The sequence below is a fragment of the Lampris incognitus genome, chromosome 1 (genome assembly GCF_029633865.1).
Source record: "Lampris incognitus isolate fLamInc1 chromosome 1, fLamInc1.hap2, whole genome shotgun sequence".
Lineage (NCBI taxonomy): Eukaryota > Metazoa > Chordata > Actinopteri > Lampriformes > Lampridae > Lampris > Lampris incognitus.
Window position 1 is genome coordinate 102,999,060 of NC_079211.1, and position 15,239 is coordinate 103,014,298.

The 15,239-nt window shown below is 48.6% G+C and overlaps 1 protein-coding gene across 1 annotated transcript in view; it reads right to left on the reverse strand.

Moving 5' to 3' along the window:
- The window catches only part of nos1 (nitric oxide synthase 1 (neuronal)), an 84,399-nt gene that overhangs the window by 19,674 nt on the left and 49,486 nt on the right, over positions 1–15,239 (reverse strand). The window contains 5 exon segments of the mRNA XM_056278613.1: positions 1,475–1,685; positions 12,093–12,262; positions 13,225–13,418; positions 13,647–13,715; positions 14,128–14,276. Of these exon segments, the coding sequence (XP_056134588.1) occupies positions 1,475–1,685; positions 12,093–12,262; positions 13,225–13,418; positions 13,647–13,715; positions 14,128–14,276 (793 nt within the window).

Below are 15,239 nucleotides of genomic sequence, written 5' to 3' on the forward strand. Positions count from 1 at the left end.
GCCTCGAGGGCTGCAGCGTCTGCAGGTATTTGTTGCAACCATGCACTACACCACCTGATTTAACTCATTAGCTCACCCCCTGGATCAAGGAGGGAAAGGAACTAGTTTAATCAGGTGGTGTAGTGCATGGTTGCAACAAATACCTGCAGACACTGCAGTCCTCTAGGCCTGGAGTTTGACACCCCTGGTCTACATGGTGATGGTGGTTGCATTGCTCAGGTCCTGGGCTGTTCCGGTGGCATCTGGACACTGCTTGCCATCCTCCTAATCATCCATCCATTATCCAAACTGCTTATCCTGCTCTCAGGGTCACGGGGATGCTGGAGCCTATCCTAGCAGTCATTGGGCGGCAGGTGGGGAGACACCCTGGACAGGCCGCCAGGCCATCACAGAGGGTCGACATACACACACACCCACACACATTCATACCTAGAGACAATTTAGTACGGCCGATTCACCTGACCTACATGTCTTTGGACTGTGGGAGGAAACCGGAGCCCCCGGGGGAAACCCACGCAGACACGGGGAGAACATGCAAACTCCACCAAGGTGGACTACCCTGGGGCTCGAACCCAGGACCTTCTTGCTGTGAGGTGACCGAGCTAACCACTGTGCCACCGTGCCGCCCCCTCCTAATCATATTCTTCATATATTTTATAATTCCATTATAATTCTATTATCCTCTTTCAATGTAGTATTTTGTAAATTGTGTAAACACAACATCTATTGCACACTGTCCATCTTGGGAGAGAGACCCTCCTCTGTTGCTCTCCCTGAGGTTTCTCCCTGTTAAAGGTGTTTTTAAAAAAAATTTTTTTTAAGGGAGTTGTTGCTTATCCGATGCGAGGGTCTAACGACAGGACATTGTATTGCTGTAAAGCCCCCTGCGGCAAATTTGTAATTTGTGATATTGGGCTACACAAATAAAATTGACTTGACTTGATCAAAACTAATTGAAAACTGTCCTCAGAGGAAAATAATGTTTGGATCCAGAAAATGAATTATACAGTTATCATTGTGCGTATTTTTTACATGTACACATATGTACATATAAACAAACATAAGCCTTTGTGTACAAAGAATCTTCTATGGTCTTAAAAGTTAACATTCCTTCAAATCATGTTTTGAAGGAAAGTTTTAATTTTTCTACTGGAATAATAGAGAACATTACTGTGCTCTAAAACTTGTCGTAGGTGTAATCAAACTTGTGACCAAAGCAGTCATATTTGGTAAACAAAGGTGACAACATTTTGACATGACAGTCTTTCTATCCAGGCACCCAGATGTCACATTGGTTGTCTTACAACATGTCATACTCCACAGAATAAAAGGACCAACCATCATCTCTGACACTCATTTTCATTCCCAACGGTCTACGTCTTTATCATGGGCCACTACTGTGCTGATTTTATATAGTCTGAGGAGGCCATTAGACTTAGCCTGAGGGACCACATAGGTTTGAGCTAGCTCTCACCTCTGGTGCGGTAGGAGACCACAGCCACAGTGAGGTGGATCTCCCCTGGGTGAAGATCTGGGGAGGAGCTGATGGAGTAGTAGCGAGGCTGTAGAAGGGGCAACTGGGTGAGCAGCAGGGTGGAGGGCATCTGGATAGATGGGAACTCCTCCAGCACCTCCACCAGCGTGGGGTTGTTGTACCATTTCCACTCCTCGTACTCCTGCAAGCCCTGAATGGAGGTCAGGTAGGAACAGGGGAGGGAAGATAAACAGGAAGTTGACTGAGAGATTGTTGGATTTTATATCTATTTGTCTGGCTGTAAAACTGTTGGTTGATGGAGGTCTGTCTAGATTGCTCCATAAACTGGAATAATTGCCATAGAATCTGAATTTAGACAAGAGCAGCAGGTTGGCCTAGAGGTAGAAAGTCCGACCTACAAACTGCACACTGTTGTTTGCAAATCGCAATGATAAAAGCTGACCGTGCAAAACCAAAGATAGGGTATACATTTGCAGTGCCTAACACTGCTACGTCGATATCCTAGGACTCAGTGTTACTGTTAAAGTGCCCTTGAACAAGGCACTGGGCCTGGAAAACTGCTCCACGTATGCTATAATGCAAGCAACAGACTTCTTAAATTTGAAGTTAAGGGGACAGCTACGGTTCTGAGGTTTTTGATATATGTTCTATTTACATAGACAAACTTGTAGATACTTTTTTTATTTCTGCGCATGTAGTTGGAAAGTACATTGAATGGTGCACTTAGTCAAGCTTAGCTCAATTGCTGGATGTCTTACTGGGAACATACACAGCTCCTCTCAAAAGAAGGGAAATACACCTTCTTCGATGCCGATTGTTAATACTTTTTACTGGTAAGCCTAGAGTTAACAATTTTTCATAACCAACGTTTTCACAAGCACATGCAAAATCCTAAAAGATAGATTTTTAGTGTCCGGGTAGCGTAGTGGTCTATTCCATTGCCTACCAACAGGGGGTCCTGATTCGAATCCCTGTGTTACCTCCGACTTGGTCGGGCGTCCCTACAGACACAATTGGCCGTGTCTGTGGGTGGGAAGCCGGATGTGGGTATGTGTCCTGGTCACTGCACTAGCGCTTTCTCTGGTCAGTTGGGGCGCCTGTTTGGGGGGGGGGGAACAGGGGGGAATAGCGTGACCCTCCCACGCGCTACGTCCCCCTGGTGAAACTCCTCACTGTCAGGTGAAAAGAAGTGGCTGGCAACTCCACATGTATTGGAGGAGGCATGTGGTAGTCTGCAGCCCTCCCCGGCTTGGCAGAGGGGGTGGACCGGGACGGCTTGAAAGAGTGGGGTAATTGGCCAGGTACAATTGGGGAGAAAAAAGGGGGAAAAAAGACAAGATTTTGGTTTTAACTTTTTTTTTCTATAATATGCACATCCTCTTCTTCTGCAATAGAAGATGCCTATATGTACTAAAGCCTAATTCTTGGGTTTTTGCATGTACTTATGAAAATGTTGGTTTAGAAAAATTGTTAACGCTAGTCTAACAAGTAAAAGGTATAATTGATCCGCTTTGGAAAATGTGTACCTGTCACATTCATGCCTTCTGTGCCACCTCTCATTATCACTCACCTGTTCCCTATCAGGATTGACCACTGCACCACATTTAAGCCTGTCTCCTTGCCAGATTGTCAAGTTGTTCTTGTCATGTCTTGGCCATGTTTCTTTTGTCATGTCTAGATCAAGGTTCTCTTGTCATGTCTAGCCCTGCTCACAGCTGTTTACGTGCCTAGTCTTAATTTTTTATCCATGCAACTGTTGCCATGTTCTTGTTCATGTTTTTGTCTGTTCTGTCTTATTTTTGTAATCTCATCAATATTGCCAAGTACGAGCCTTTTCCATTTTCGAACTGCTACTTCTCAGCCTTGTTTGCGTCTGCGCCTGAGTCCCATCTCAAACCATGTCCTCCTTTTGAAAGGAGCAGCTACAGATCCTAGCAGACAACAAGCATTTGAGCGAAGCACGCGGTTCAACATACCTTCAACATGCACAGGCATAAAAAAGTATGCCTGAGTTTTGTTTATGTAAGTAGGACATATAGTAGGAAACCTGGAAACCAAACATCCCTTTAAAGCATTATTATGAACCAATAATGTTTACGAAGAGTTAGACTTGTACATGGCTGTGTGACTTGAGAGATTTATTGAAAATTAAGAATTCTACATGCATTACCATGTGTAAAATGCCAAAAATTATTGAATTTTAAGGTTAGAAAACATGTACAGAATGTATTGAGATGGAAAGATGGTTTACATTTGGTGGTGAAACCTTCCAGCATTTCAAACTCGAGAACAGGAAGCAATTGATTTGTGTGTCACTACTGACATTTGGATGGGATGAAATTAGGGTGCTACTGCTGCACCGAAAGAAGAAAACATGTTTGCTTTCATACCTAAGGCAGGTAGTCAGCAATGCAATGCCCATTAAGTGAGCCTTGTCCATTTTATTGCTGAGCCTAACACCCCAGTTACAGCATCCTCGCTCAATAGCACCTGTCACAGCAGGAACCCTTTGCTAATCTAAACCTGTAAAGTCATACAGGTCTGGGCCAGGTTTGAATTAGGGCAAGTGGGGGGGTGCAAAGTCTGTCCAGCAACGATGACTGCTGTATTATTATTCTGAATTTTTCCCTTACATGTAGTCCTTTTTTGACGTGAAGAAGAGACAGTCATGCTGAGAGTGGGTGAGTCAGTGCCTGGCCTCAGCCAGCCTTTTACACACATTGATAAAATTGGAGGGTGAACTGTGGGCGGCACTGCAAGTGGGAATGGCTGCAGGAGACAGCGATCGGGTTCTTTAATGCAGCACCAGCTCGATCCTGCTGGATGTGTTTTCATCAGTGCAAAGTGCATGATATAAGCTTTTAGACAGGGAAGACATATCCTCAATATTTTTAAACTTCTTCAAACCTAAAATGTGATTCTTAAAAGGTACAATCCGTAATTGCATACCCCGCAATGGCTATATGGAATACTATGACAACAAGAGTGCTCTACTGGCAGCAATATACATGTTCTATTATCGCTACTCCGTAGTGCTATATTTACATATTGCCCTCTGACCTTGCCTCTGGCGACGCTAGGCTCTGAAATTCACCGCTCATGCGACAGCATCCCCTAAGCTCCGCCCACAACTGCACTTGACATGCGTCACCACATAACTCGTCAGTTCGACTAGAGCCTCCTTCAAGGGAAGACGTGTCGCGCTGAGCTCTGTTGCGGGTTTTTTCTTCATTGCTAGCTAGCTTAGCTATTTTCTCTATTTTGACAATAGTGCGGTTTTCTCCGTCACTATGGCTGGTGTTAACGTCGACGTCGATGTTCTTTTCGCCGAGTTTTACAGTTGTTGCCACAGAAAGACGGACGCTGGCAATTTCCATCCTTTTTGCAGCGACCATCCTAGCATGGCTCATGTTCGGGAGACTGCAGCTAGCCTAGAGGCGCCACCATGCATGGTGTGCGCTTCATGGCCGCTCAGTCGACGGACGAGCAGGGTTTCACATGCCTTTTCCACTCAGGTTGGTGCCGGTGTGATCGAGATCCCTCCCCGGCCGGGCTCGTTGGTTTCTGCTGTGCTCCCTGGGAGCCAGGACCACATGTGCCCGCTGGCGGTTCCGCAGGCTGCTACTCAAGATGGCGGAACTTGCTCCTACCAAGTCCCTGAGGAAGGGTCCGAGGAGGAGGCAAAGTTCGACGACTTTTTCCCTTTTTTCCTTGAGAGGGCCTTGGCTTCGACGGGGACCACAAGAGTTGCCCCAGTCCATGCCTCCGTGACGCCCGGAATGGATCAGGCGTTCTCTGCCTCGGTGGAGGTGCGCAAGACCATAAGCACATTCCGCCCTTCCCCCCCCATCACGGAGTCCATCAAAGCCACATGGCTGGAACCAGAGAAGGTGCGCTCCACTGTTAAAGTGAACACCAAGAGCCACCTGATGGTTGCCGGCTGGTCTCCTGCTTCTATGCCGCCCCCCACTGTAGAGAAATTTCTTTTTCCCCGGCTCTACCCTGGTAAGCTACGCAAACCAGAGAGCAAGGAGGCGGCGATGAAGATCAAACATCCCTCGCCAGACATAGCGTCCATGGATGACCACGCGTGCCAAATCTGGTTCAGTGTCCTCCGCTCCGCAGCGGCCATCTCCACAGCTGGTCTGGCAGCTGGTCATCTGGCGCGAGCGGTGGACAGTGAGAGCCAGGGGGATGACGACACCGATGCCTCACGCCTGGACGAGGCTTGGAGGGCTTCTCGGATCATCGGCACGTTCCTCCGTGATGCCGCGGTAAACCTGGGTGCGGCTCTGTCCTCTTCAGTCCTGCTGAGGCGCGAGTTCTGGACGAAGGACTGTCGCTTGGAGGATGGGGTCGTTAAGATGATCCGCAAGCTCCCCATCAACACGGACGGCCTTTTCGGTGTGGATGAGCCAGCACTGGAAAAGATCCGTCACGACCTGGCCAACGCGGAGCTGCTGGTTAAGACCTTCAAAGAAAAGGGTCCCGCGCAGCCTCTGGCATGCGCTCAAGGCTCTCCGACGCCCCAGCCGCAGGGGGGTTGAGGTCGAGCCTCGAAGCGCCGCAAGAACTACGACAAGAGCCAGTCGGCTGGCCCCGCGCCAGCCCCTGGGGCTCACAGTCAGTCCCACCACGCTGGCGGAGGCGGCGCGGGTGGTCCTCAGCCTGACGTGAAGCGGAAGTACGAGCACCAGACCAGGGGTGCCAGCTCGGGAGATCCGCGCCGCCACTGACAGTGCGCGACAGACCCCCACACCCCCTGTTCGAACATTGCAGGTATTGATCTTATGGCCACTGGTGGCAAGGTTTTACCATGCAATGAGGGGAACATGTTGATGAATAAAGATTTCAGTTCTGCATTTTATCCTGCGTGTTCCTCGTCTGTAGATTATTCTACGGTGGGTGGTCTGTCATATAATGTTGGTGATGTCGATACTTCCACACGCACATGGTGTAGTGAGTAATGTTGTGTCACATGCCACCGGACTCTGCAAGCAAGTCAGAAGAAACGAAGATGTTCCAGATATGGCAACGGGTTCACTAGCTTCACAGGGTGTAGGCTATGTGAATTATACCGCTGAGATCAGTTCTGTTTCAAACCGTACACAAGGTTATGGGTTGTTGAACTCTGTATCTATGCCTGTCTCGGATAATCAAGAGCTGTCAGATGGGAATGAAATTAGTTTATCCCATCAGACAGGCGTCCAGAGTTACGTGCTGGGTTTTCCCGTGCGTAAAGCAGGGTTACCGGAGCGCATGACTCGCTTTTTGTGGCCTGTCGGAGAGGGTGCTGGGCGCGCGCATGCTGATTTTTCCACGCTCCCACCTTCTGTTGGGCAAAATCCTGCACATATTCACTCCCCATATGGGACGCGGTCCGCTGTGGGAGCCTCTCAACACTTCCGTGGAGAGCTCGGAGGTTGGACCGGAATGGCAGCGATACAGCCTATTTCTCGACAGCCAGACACAACGCGTCACGCGCCCTCTGTCTCCCCATTACACACGCTGGCAGGCGCTGCCAGGTGTACCAGAGTGGATCCTCCGGACGGTCAGGCATAGGCACGAGATTCGGTTCGAGCAGGGTCCTCCCCCTTACACGGGCATACGTCAGACGCTGATCCATTCACCTGCCGAAGCAGAGGTGTTGCGGCAGGAAATATTGGAGATGCTGTCCAAAGACGCGATACAGGTGGTGGAGAGAGGCACAGAGGAAATAGGGGTTTATTCGAGATATTTCCTCGTGCCCAAGAAATCGGGGGACATGCGGCCGATTCTAGATCTGAAATGGTTCAATACTTGGGTGCGCAAAGAATCATTCCACATGCTGACGGTCCCCCAGCTCCTAGCCATGATATCGAGCGGAGCCTGGTTCACATCTGTCGACCTCAAGGACGCATATTTCCATGTCCCGATAGTGGGTCACCACTGGAAATATCTCAGGTTCGCGTTTCAGGGAACATGTTACGAGTACAAAGTCCTCCCGTTCGGCTAGTTTGGCCCCACGGGTCTTTTCGATGTGCGTCAAGGCGGCTCTCACTCCGCTATTCGCCCAGGGTTACGTTATAGCCTACTACTTGGACGATCTGCTTCTGATAGCCCCAGATCACCGGCTGGCTATGGAACGCACGAGTCACCTGGTCTCGCACCTGTCAGACCTGGGTCTCACGGTAAACTGGAAGAAGAGCGCTCCCTGGCCGTCATGCGAAACCACCTATCTGGGATTAGCGTTGGACTCAGGGAGGACGCTGGCTTCCGTCTCGGAGGAGCGGTGGCAGGGGTTAGAGGACCTTCTTGCCAGTTTTGCCCCGGGCCGGTCGGTGACAGTAGGTCAACTGCGTCGGCTCCTGGGCATCATGTCCTCTGCTCACCAGGTGGTGCCTCTGGGTCTGCTTTTTATGAGGAGACTCCAGTGTTGGCTTATTCGAGCCGGTTCTGCCGGCTGCGCCAACGGCACAGGTTTGTGGTCCTGGAGGGGGTGAGCTTGGACCTGGATCACTGGGCAGAGGCCTGCAGATCCAGGGTTGGGGTTCCCCTCGGACTAGAGCTGTGAACGAATGCCAAAAATAGGCCTCGAACGAATAACGAATATTACACACTGAGGTTCGAATGGCATTCGAATACCTTGAATTTGCATATCACCCCCAAAAATCAATACAGAGAGAGTAAGTCTATTGTAGCCCGTGTTTTTATTAACAGCATATTTATGACAACATACAACTCCAGCACATTGTCCGCACATATTAGTCCAAAAACTGTTGTTGAGCACCCCTAAACATAAAATAAATCTGAATAGGAAAAGGCCAGATGATGTTAACTAGGGCCTACTCTAAGTAACATACAAGTAAAATACATCTGACTAGGAAAAGGCCAGATGGTGTTAACGAATTTACCGTGAGTAACATAGGCATAGTAAATTATCCATGACCCACGGGGCTTAAAAAAATAAAATCAAGAGTCCTACTCACTGTAGTAGTATAAGAAGTTGTGCTAATAGTGGTTTGCGAGAAAAACCAAAGCGTCCACGTGTTCAGACTCGAGAGCGCTCCTTTTTTTGGTGACTATGTTTCCCGCATCAGAAAAGACACGCTCAGAGCGCACGGATGTCCCTGGCACGGCGAGGTATCTCTGAGCCATCTTCCCGAGGTGTGGATATTTTCCGGAACCACACGCCTTCCACCAGAGAAGTGGGTTTTGGTTGGCAGGTATCGGGACTTCAGATTCATAGTTGTTCATCTCTTTCTTGAGGTTTACACCATTCTGCAGTTCTGGTACAGCCATGCAATACGTGTCCCCAAACAACTTTGTCACGGGTTCTCTCTTCGATTTTCCCATTAACAGCCCAAAACCCAAAGAATTTCCATACGTAACTTCTCAGATGTTGTGGAGTATGAATGACTCTCGCAGGAGATGTGCTAGTGCTAGTGCTAGCGCTTGGGTCACAGCCAACGTTCTTCTCGGATTCCGCCATTTCCTGTGTTCTATGAGCCCGCCCGCTCGGCGTGGGAACTGACAAGAGCTTTTTAATTTCCGGTTTTACTACGGATGTAGGCTATGCTTATTTTCATAAAATACGTTTCACGAAACCATCATTTATTTCCATTTAAACGTGTGTGCATTAATAATAATAATATTAATAAGGGGGAAAAAATATATTAAAAAAATATATTACAAAAAATCGAATTTCATATTTTCATATTCAAATTCGAATATTATTACCATAATTCGAATGTACATTCGAATTTCAAATGCTATCTGACAGGCCTACCTCGGACCCAGATCGGAGGAGGTGATTCTATTCATGGACGCATCCCTGGGAGGTTGGGGTGCGATCTGTGGCCACGGCACAATCAGAGGAGTATAGCCCGTGAGTCACAATGCGCACATCAACACGCTGGAGCTGGAGGCAGTGCTGTTGGCGGTGCGTCGTTTCGCTCCTCTCCTAAGACACTGACACATTCTGGTCAGGTCGGACAGTACCACTATGGTGGCGTATATCAACAGGCAGGGCAGGACGCGGTCGGCTGCGTGCCGTGCGTTAGCCTACGACCTGTGGAGTTGGGTGCATCAGAACGCGCAGTCCATTCGGGCAGCTCATGTGCCTGGCAGCCAGAACGAGGCAGCGGACATCATGTCGCGCGGCGGGCCCAGCTGGGACAACTGGTCCCTCAATCCTCTTATCGTGGAGATGATCTGGGCGAGGTTCGGAGTGGCGCAGGTGGACTTGTTTGCGTCCAAGAGGAACGCCAAATGCGCATGATGGTATTCGCTCTGCCTGAGCGACAACCCGCCTATGGGAGTGAATGCGCTGGGCATCGAGCCGTGGCCACGCGAGCTGCTCTATGCTTTTCCCCCTCTGGGTCTGATACCGGCGGTGGTGGAACGGATCAGATGCACGGGCGCATCGTCGATCCTGGTGGCTCCCAACAACCCAGGCGCGCCGTGGTTTCCGAACATGGTTTCCATGGTGCGCGCGCCACAGTTCCTCCTCCCGATGTGGCTGGACGCTCTGACGCAGGCAGACGGGATTATCCAACAGGAGCCCCTTCTAGCGGGGTTCCAACTGGCAGCCTGGCTTCTGAGAGGGCCAGGCTGAGAGAGGAGGGCTTTGATGAGGCCATGGTGGCCACTATACAAGCCGCGCGCGCTCCGAGCACATCGGCGCAATACGACTCCAAGTGGAGAGTTTTTGCTTGGTGGTGCGTGGGAGAGGGCGTGGAACCTCTGTCTGCATCCTTGGCCCACGTTGCGGGGTTCTTGGAATACAAGAGATCGACTGACAATTTAGCCTACGAATCGATCAAGGGGTACTTGGTAGCGATCTCAGCCTTTATGCCTAGGCTGGGTGGCGACACTGTCTTCTCTCACCCCCGTATGGTGGCGTTCCTCAAGGGGGTGAGGAACAGGCAGGGTGTTCGGAACGACCGCACGGCCACTTGGGATTTATCCCTGGTTCTGTCGGCGTTGTGTTCTGCACCATTCGAGCCTTTGGAATCGGCTGACGTTAAGTGGCTGTCGGCCAAAGTGGCGCTCCTGCTGGCCCTGGTGTCTTTGGGTAGGGTCAGCGAACTGTGCGCGCTCTCCACGGAGGGCATCGAATTTGCTGCGGACAGTTCAAAGGTGATAGTCTACCCGAATCCGTCGTTTCGTCCGAAACCAGAGGAGGCTCCATCTCCTCTGCCTGGTTCGTGCGCTACGGGTTTACCTGGAGCGCACTGGTCCTTTCAGAAAGACTAAACAGGTCCTTGTCTGCTACGGAGCGACGGGCAGGAAAGGAGAGGCGCTGTCTAGCCAGAGGCTTTCTCATTGGATTTGCTCTGGGTTCTCCCAAACCTATGTGGGGGCTGGTAGAGAAGTACCCAGGTTTAAAGCGCACTCCACGAGGGGCACAGCTGCTTCGGTGGCTCTCTATGCTGGTGTGGCGATGGAGTCTATTATGTCAACGGCAATGTGGTCTTCGCCACATTCGTTCATTAATCATTACTTAACTGACCAGTCTGCTATGACAGTGACCGGTGCTGTGCTTGGCACAGCGAGGCGCACTGATGCGTAATGCGCTCCGGCTATACGCAAGTGTCTCCTGTCGGGAGCGCGGACGTTTGTACATAGTTCATTTAAAATAAAATGAAAAAAAAAAAAGAATATTATATATAGGCTATAGCCTATGTGTATATGTATATGGAAAGTTGGAACGGTTACATTCCCTTTTCTCTTTTTTCCCGCCCCTTATGTGAGCCTCCCCTCTACGATATACTAGCCGGCCAAAGGGGGGATTTGAGTACTGGGTGTGAGGTGTTGTTCCCCTTATTGTCCTCAGCGCGGGTGGCAGGCGAGGGGCGTTAGTCTGCCGCTACTCCGTAGTTGGGGCAATATGTAAATATAGCACTACGGAGTAGCGATAATAGAACTCCTGGTTCTGTAGAGAACCTAGGTTCTATGAGCTACGGAGTAGTGCTATATTTTCCTGTTCGCCTGCTGAGGTCCCTTGAAGGAGGCTTTGGTGGGTCGAACTGACGAGTGATGTGGTGACGCATGTCAAGTGCAGTTGTGGGCGGGGCTTAGGGGATGCTGTCGCATGAGCGGTGAATTTCAGAGCCTAGCATCGCCAGAGGCGAGGTCAGAGGGCAATATGTAAATATAGCACTACTCCGTAGCTCATAGAACCTAGGTTCTCTACAGAACCAGGAGACATATCTCGCTATCGGGTCAACAATGTGAATTTGTTCGAGTAATGGAGACAACCGAAAGCCTAAAAAGGAATGAAAAGAATTACAGCGTTGGCGTTCTTGTTTACAAGTAATAGTGAACATAATTAGTCTAACCAAAACAACGTCAGAAGTGGGGTGGACAGTGGCTATGTTTATCAGTTGTGGATTGTACCTTTAAAGTTACCCTTCAAAGTGTGTAAAATGCAAGGTTTTATGGAAAAATATCTGCCAACAGCTTTGCATTCATAAATTATACTCATATATTTTCTTACACTTCAATGTAATGCTCTTTGCAACAAAAGCACCATAAAAGAGGAGACAAAAGAAATACTAATCCTAAAGGTCATTGTTAACACAGTTGCTGACATTAACAAGCAAACTGAATTTACTTTACTGAGGATCTCCAGTTTTTTCTTCTGTTTCTCATTAGTTGCCAGGGCAGCAAATTGCTGCAGCAGCACAGGGCTGGGTGGAGTGGTGATGTCAAGAAAGTACTGGAAGGCCTGGAAGATGGTGCAGGGGGGGATACGAGTCTCATCTGTCCAGTTACTGATAACGCCTGGAGTGAGAAGAACATGTTGAGGTCAGAGAACATGGAGAGGTTGGATTTTTGCTTTGAATTTTTAATTAGCGAAAGAAGATTGACCAAGTATAAATGCCATTTTCAACAACAAACGAGCTGGATCTGTTCTATATCGCCAAACAAACCAATATCAATATTTGGTACAGCATGTGATAAATAACAGGAATTTGTCTACATACACAAATCTGTATCTTACTGACTAGAGATGGTAATAATTTATAATAAACAGGTAATAAAAGTTTTGCATATAAGAAATATCAAAGCCTGCATTGAACAGGATATAAAGAGAAGGCGGGGCGTCCGGGTAGCGTAGCAGTCTATTCTGTTGCCTATCTACACGGGGATTGGCAGTTCGAATTCCTGCGTTACCTCCGGCTTGGTCAGGCATCCCTACAGACACAATTGGCCATGTCTGCGGGTGGGAAGCTGGATGTGGGTATGTGTCCTGATCACTGCACTAGCACCTCCTCTGGTTGGGTTGGGGCACCTGTTCAGGGGGGAGGGGGAACTGGGGGGAATAGCGTGATCTTCCCATGCGCTACGTCCTCCCGGTGAAACACCTCACTGTCAGGTGAAAAGAAGCGGCTGGTGACTCCACATGTATCGGAGGAGGTATGTGGTAGTCTGCAGCCCCCCCCCGGATCAGCAGAGGGGGTGGAGCAGTGACCAGGACGGCTCGGAAGAGTGGGGTAATTGGCCGGAGAAAAAATCCCCAGAAAAAAAAAGACAAGGCAAAAAATGACATAAAAGATGGCCCTGATATGTCTTTACAGATGCATTTCCTTTCACTATCCAGTCCCACGTTCAAACAGTTCGTCTATCCGTACTACACGTACTTGAACTCTCTAGCAGTAATTATATGTATAAGCACAGACATACAACAAAAGGATCTCCAGACAGACAATGCTAACGTGACACCGATAAAGAGAACCACCCACCTAAAGCAGTGTTCCTCTCCTCCAAGAACTCCACCCTGATGATCTGATTAACAGGCGGTGCATCTTCAAGTTTGTCTATGAGAGCTGTCACCAGGTCCTCGTGGTTGCCAGTGAAGATGCCCAGGTGGTCCCCGGGATGGTATCTCAGGCTGTCATGATTATTTGTGTGCAGCCTCACAAATATGGTGGAGCGACTGGGAAAAAGATCAGAGAACCGGGAAATGACACTGTGTGGTTCTCGGTCGGTGCCAAACCCATTTCATAAATCACTGTAATGATTACTATTAAAGTCTCTGATATGAGAGGAGCTTTGATTAACAAAATACCATTCCATAATATCTGAACGAATAGACAGTTCTACAAAATAATATTTATCATATGCCAAAAACAGATAAGGAAAAAACGACATAAAATAAATTTACTTGGATTTGGGACTTTGCAGGTTTTGAGATTCCAGCATCTGCGCTCCATACACTTTCTTCTTATGAATGCTGTGTAATGCTGTTGGCGAAAAGGGATTTTAATTGATTACTACACAATGACACCAAACACTTGACATTCCCCCAACATTTCTAAACCTCTGCTGGGAAAATGTTACTTCTCACTTGCATCACTTTATCCACTTCATGTTCTGATCACAAACTCATTTGAGTTATAAGGAAGTCTGGACCCCTTCTTGTAGGTGTTGCTTGATTGAATCAAAACCTTATGCAACAAACTTTACATGAGCGCAAGTTAAATGTGAGAAAAAAATAAGAAAAGGCCTATAAATAAAAGAAAAACATAAGAAAAGGCTTATAAATAACACTCACAGTCTGCCTTATCACTTAGGATAAGGCAGACTGTGAGTGTGGAGGGGGAATAAGTCAATTCTGCACACGTGAATATGGGTTTCAGCATGACCGACCCGTACCGTCTGTGAGGGCCGGCGCCTCTGCCGTGTAAGTCAGGCGGAACTTGCTCTTCTTCCAGCTGCGGTCATTGCTGATCAGCGAGTCGTTGGCCTTCTCAATGTTCACGTCATCGCCAACACAGAACACGTCACACGCAGCCTGGACATGCAAAAACACAGTGGATGAGATCAGCTGCCATCACGCTTCACGCCTAGAGGCTGGGATTCTGCTTGAAGAATGACAAATACAACTGGGAGAGGATTTATTCCCCCCCCCCCCCCCCAATTGTAGCTGGCTACTCACCCCGCTCTCTGAGCCGTCCTGGCCGCTGCTCCACCCCCTCTGCCAATCCGGGGAGGGCTGCAGACTACCACATGCCTCCTCCGATACATATGGAGTCGCCAGCCACTTCTTTCCACCTGACATTGAGGAGTTTCGCCAGGGGGACGTAGCGCATGGGAGGATCACGCTGTTCCCCCAGTTCCCCCTACCCCCCGAAAAGCCCCCCCCCAACCGACCAGAGGAGGCACTAGTGCAGCAAGCAAGACACATACCCACATACGGCTTCCCACCCACAGACACCGACAAGTGTCTGTGGGGACGCCCAACCAAGCCGGAGGCAACATGGGGATTCGAACCAGCAATCCCCGTGTTGGTAGGCAACAGAATAGACCGCCGAGCTACCTGGATGCCCAATTGTTTTGATTTTTGACTAAGGGATATCATTATACTCCAGTCTGTACAGCAACTGGCAATAAAATCCTACTAACCTAAAGGATTTATCCAGCGTGCCTGGGAAACTCATATCTTTGCATTCAGTGTTTCACCAGAGATGTGACAATTAGAGACATGTAAAATCCAACCGCCAGTGAGGGATCGTGGTGAGACAAACCATAGCATAAACTCATCTATTATTCAGAAAACAACAAATCCAGGGGTTTTTTTTCACTAAAAAAACATCTTTATACACTGATTTCATGCTACTTACCATGCATTTACATTCCAAAGATTTGTGTCAAACAAAAAATTAGGAGACCAATTGAAATTCTATTTAAGCTAAATTTGTTTACCCTTAGCTAAATCCACTTGTGTAGTGCTAAAATATGCACAGGAACACACAAT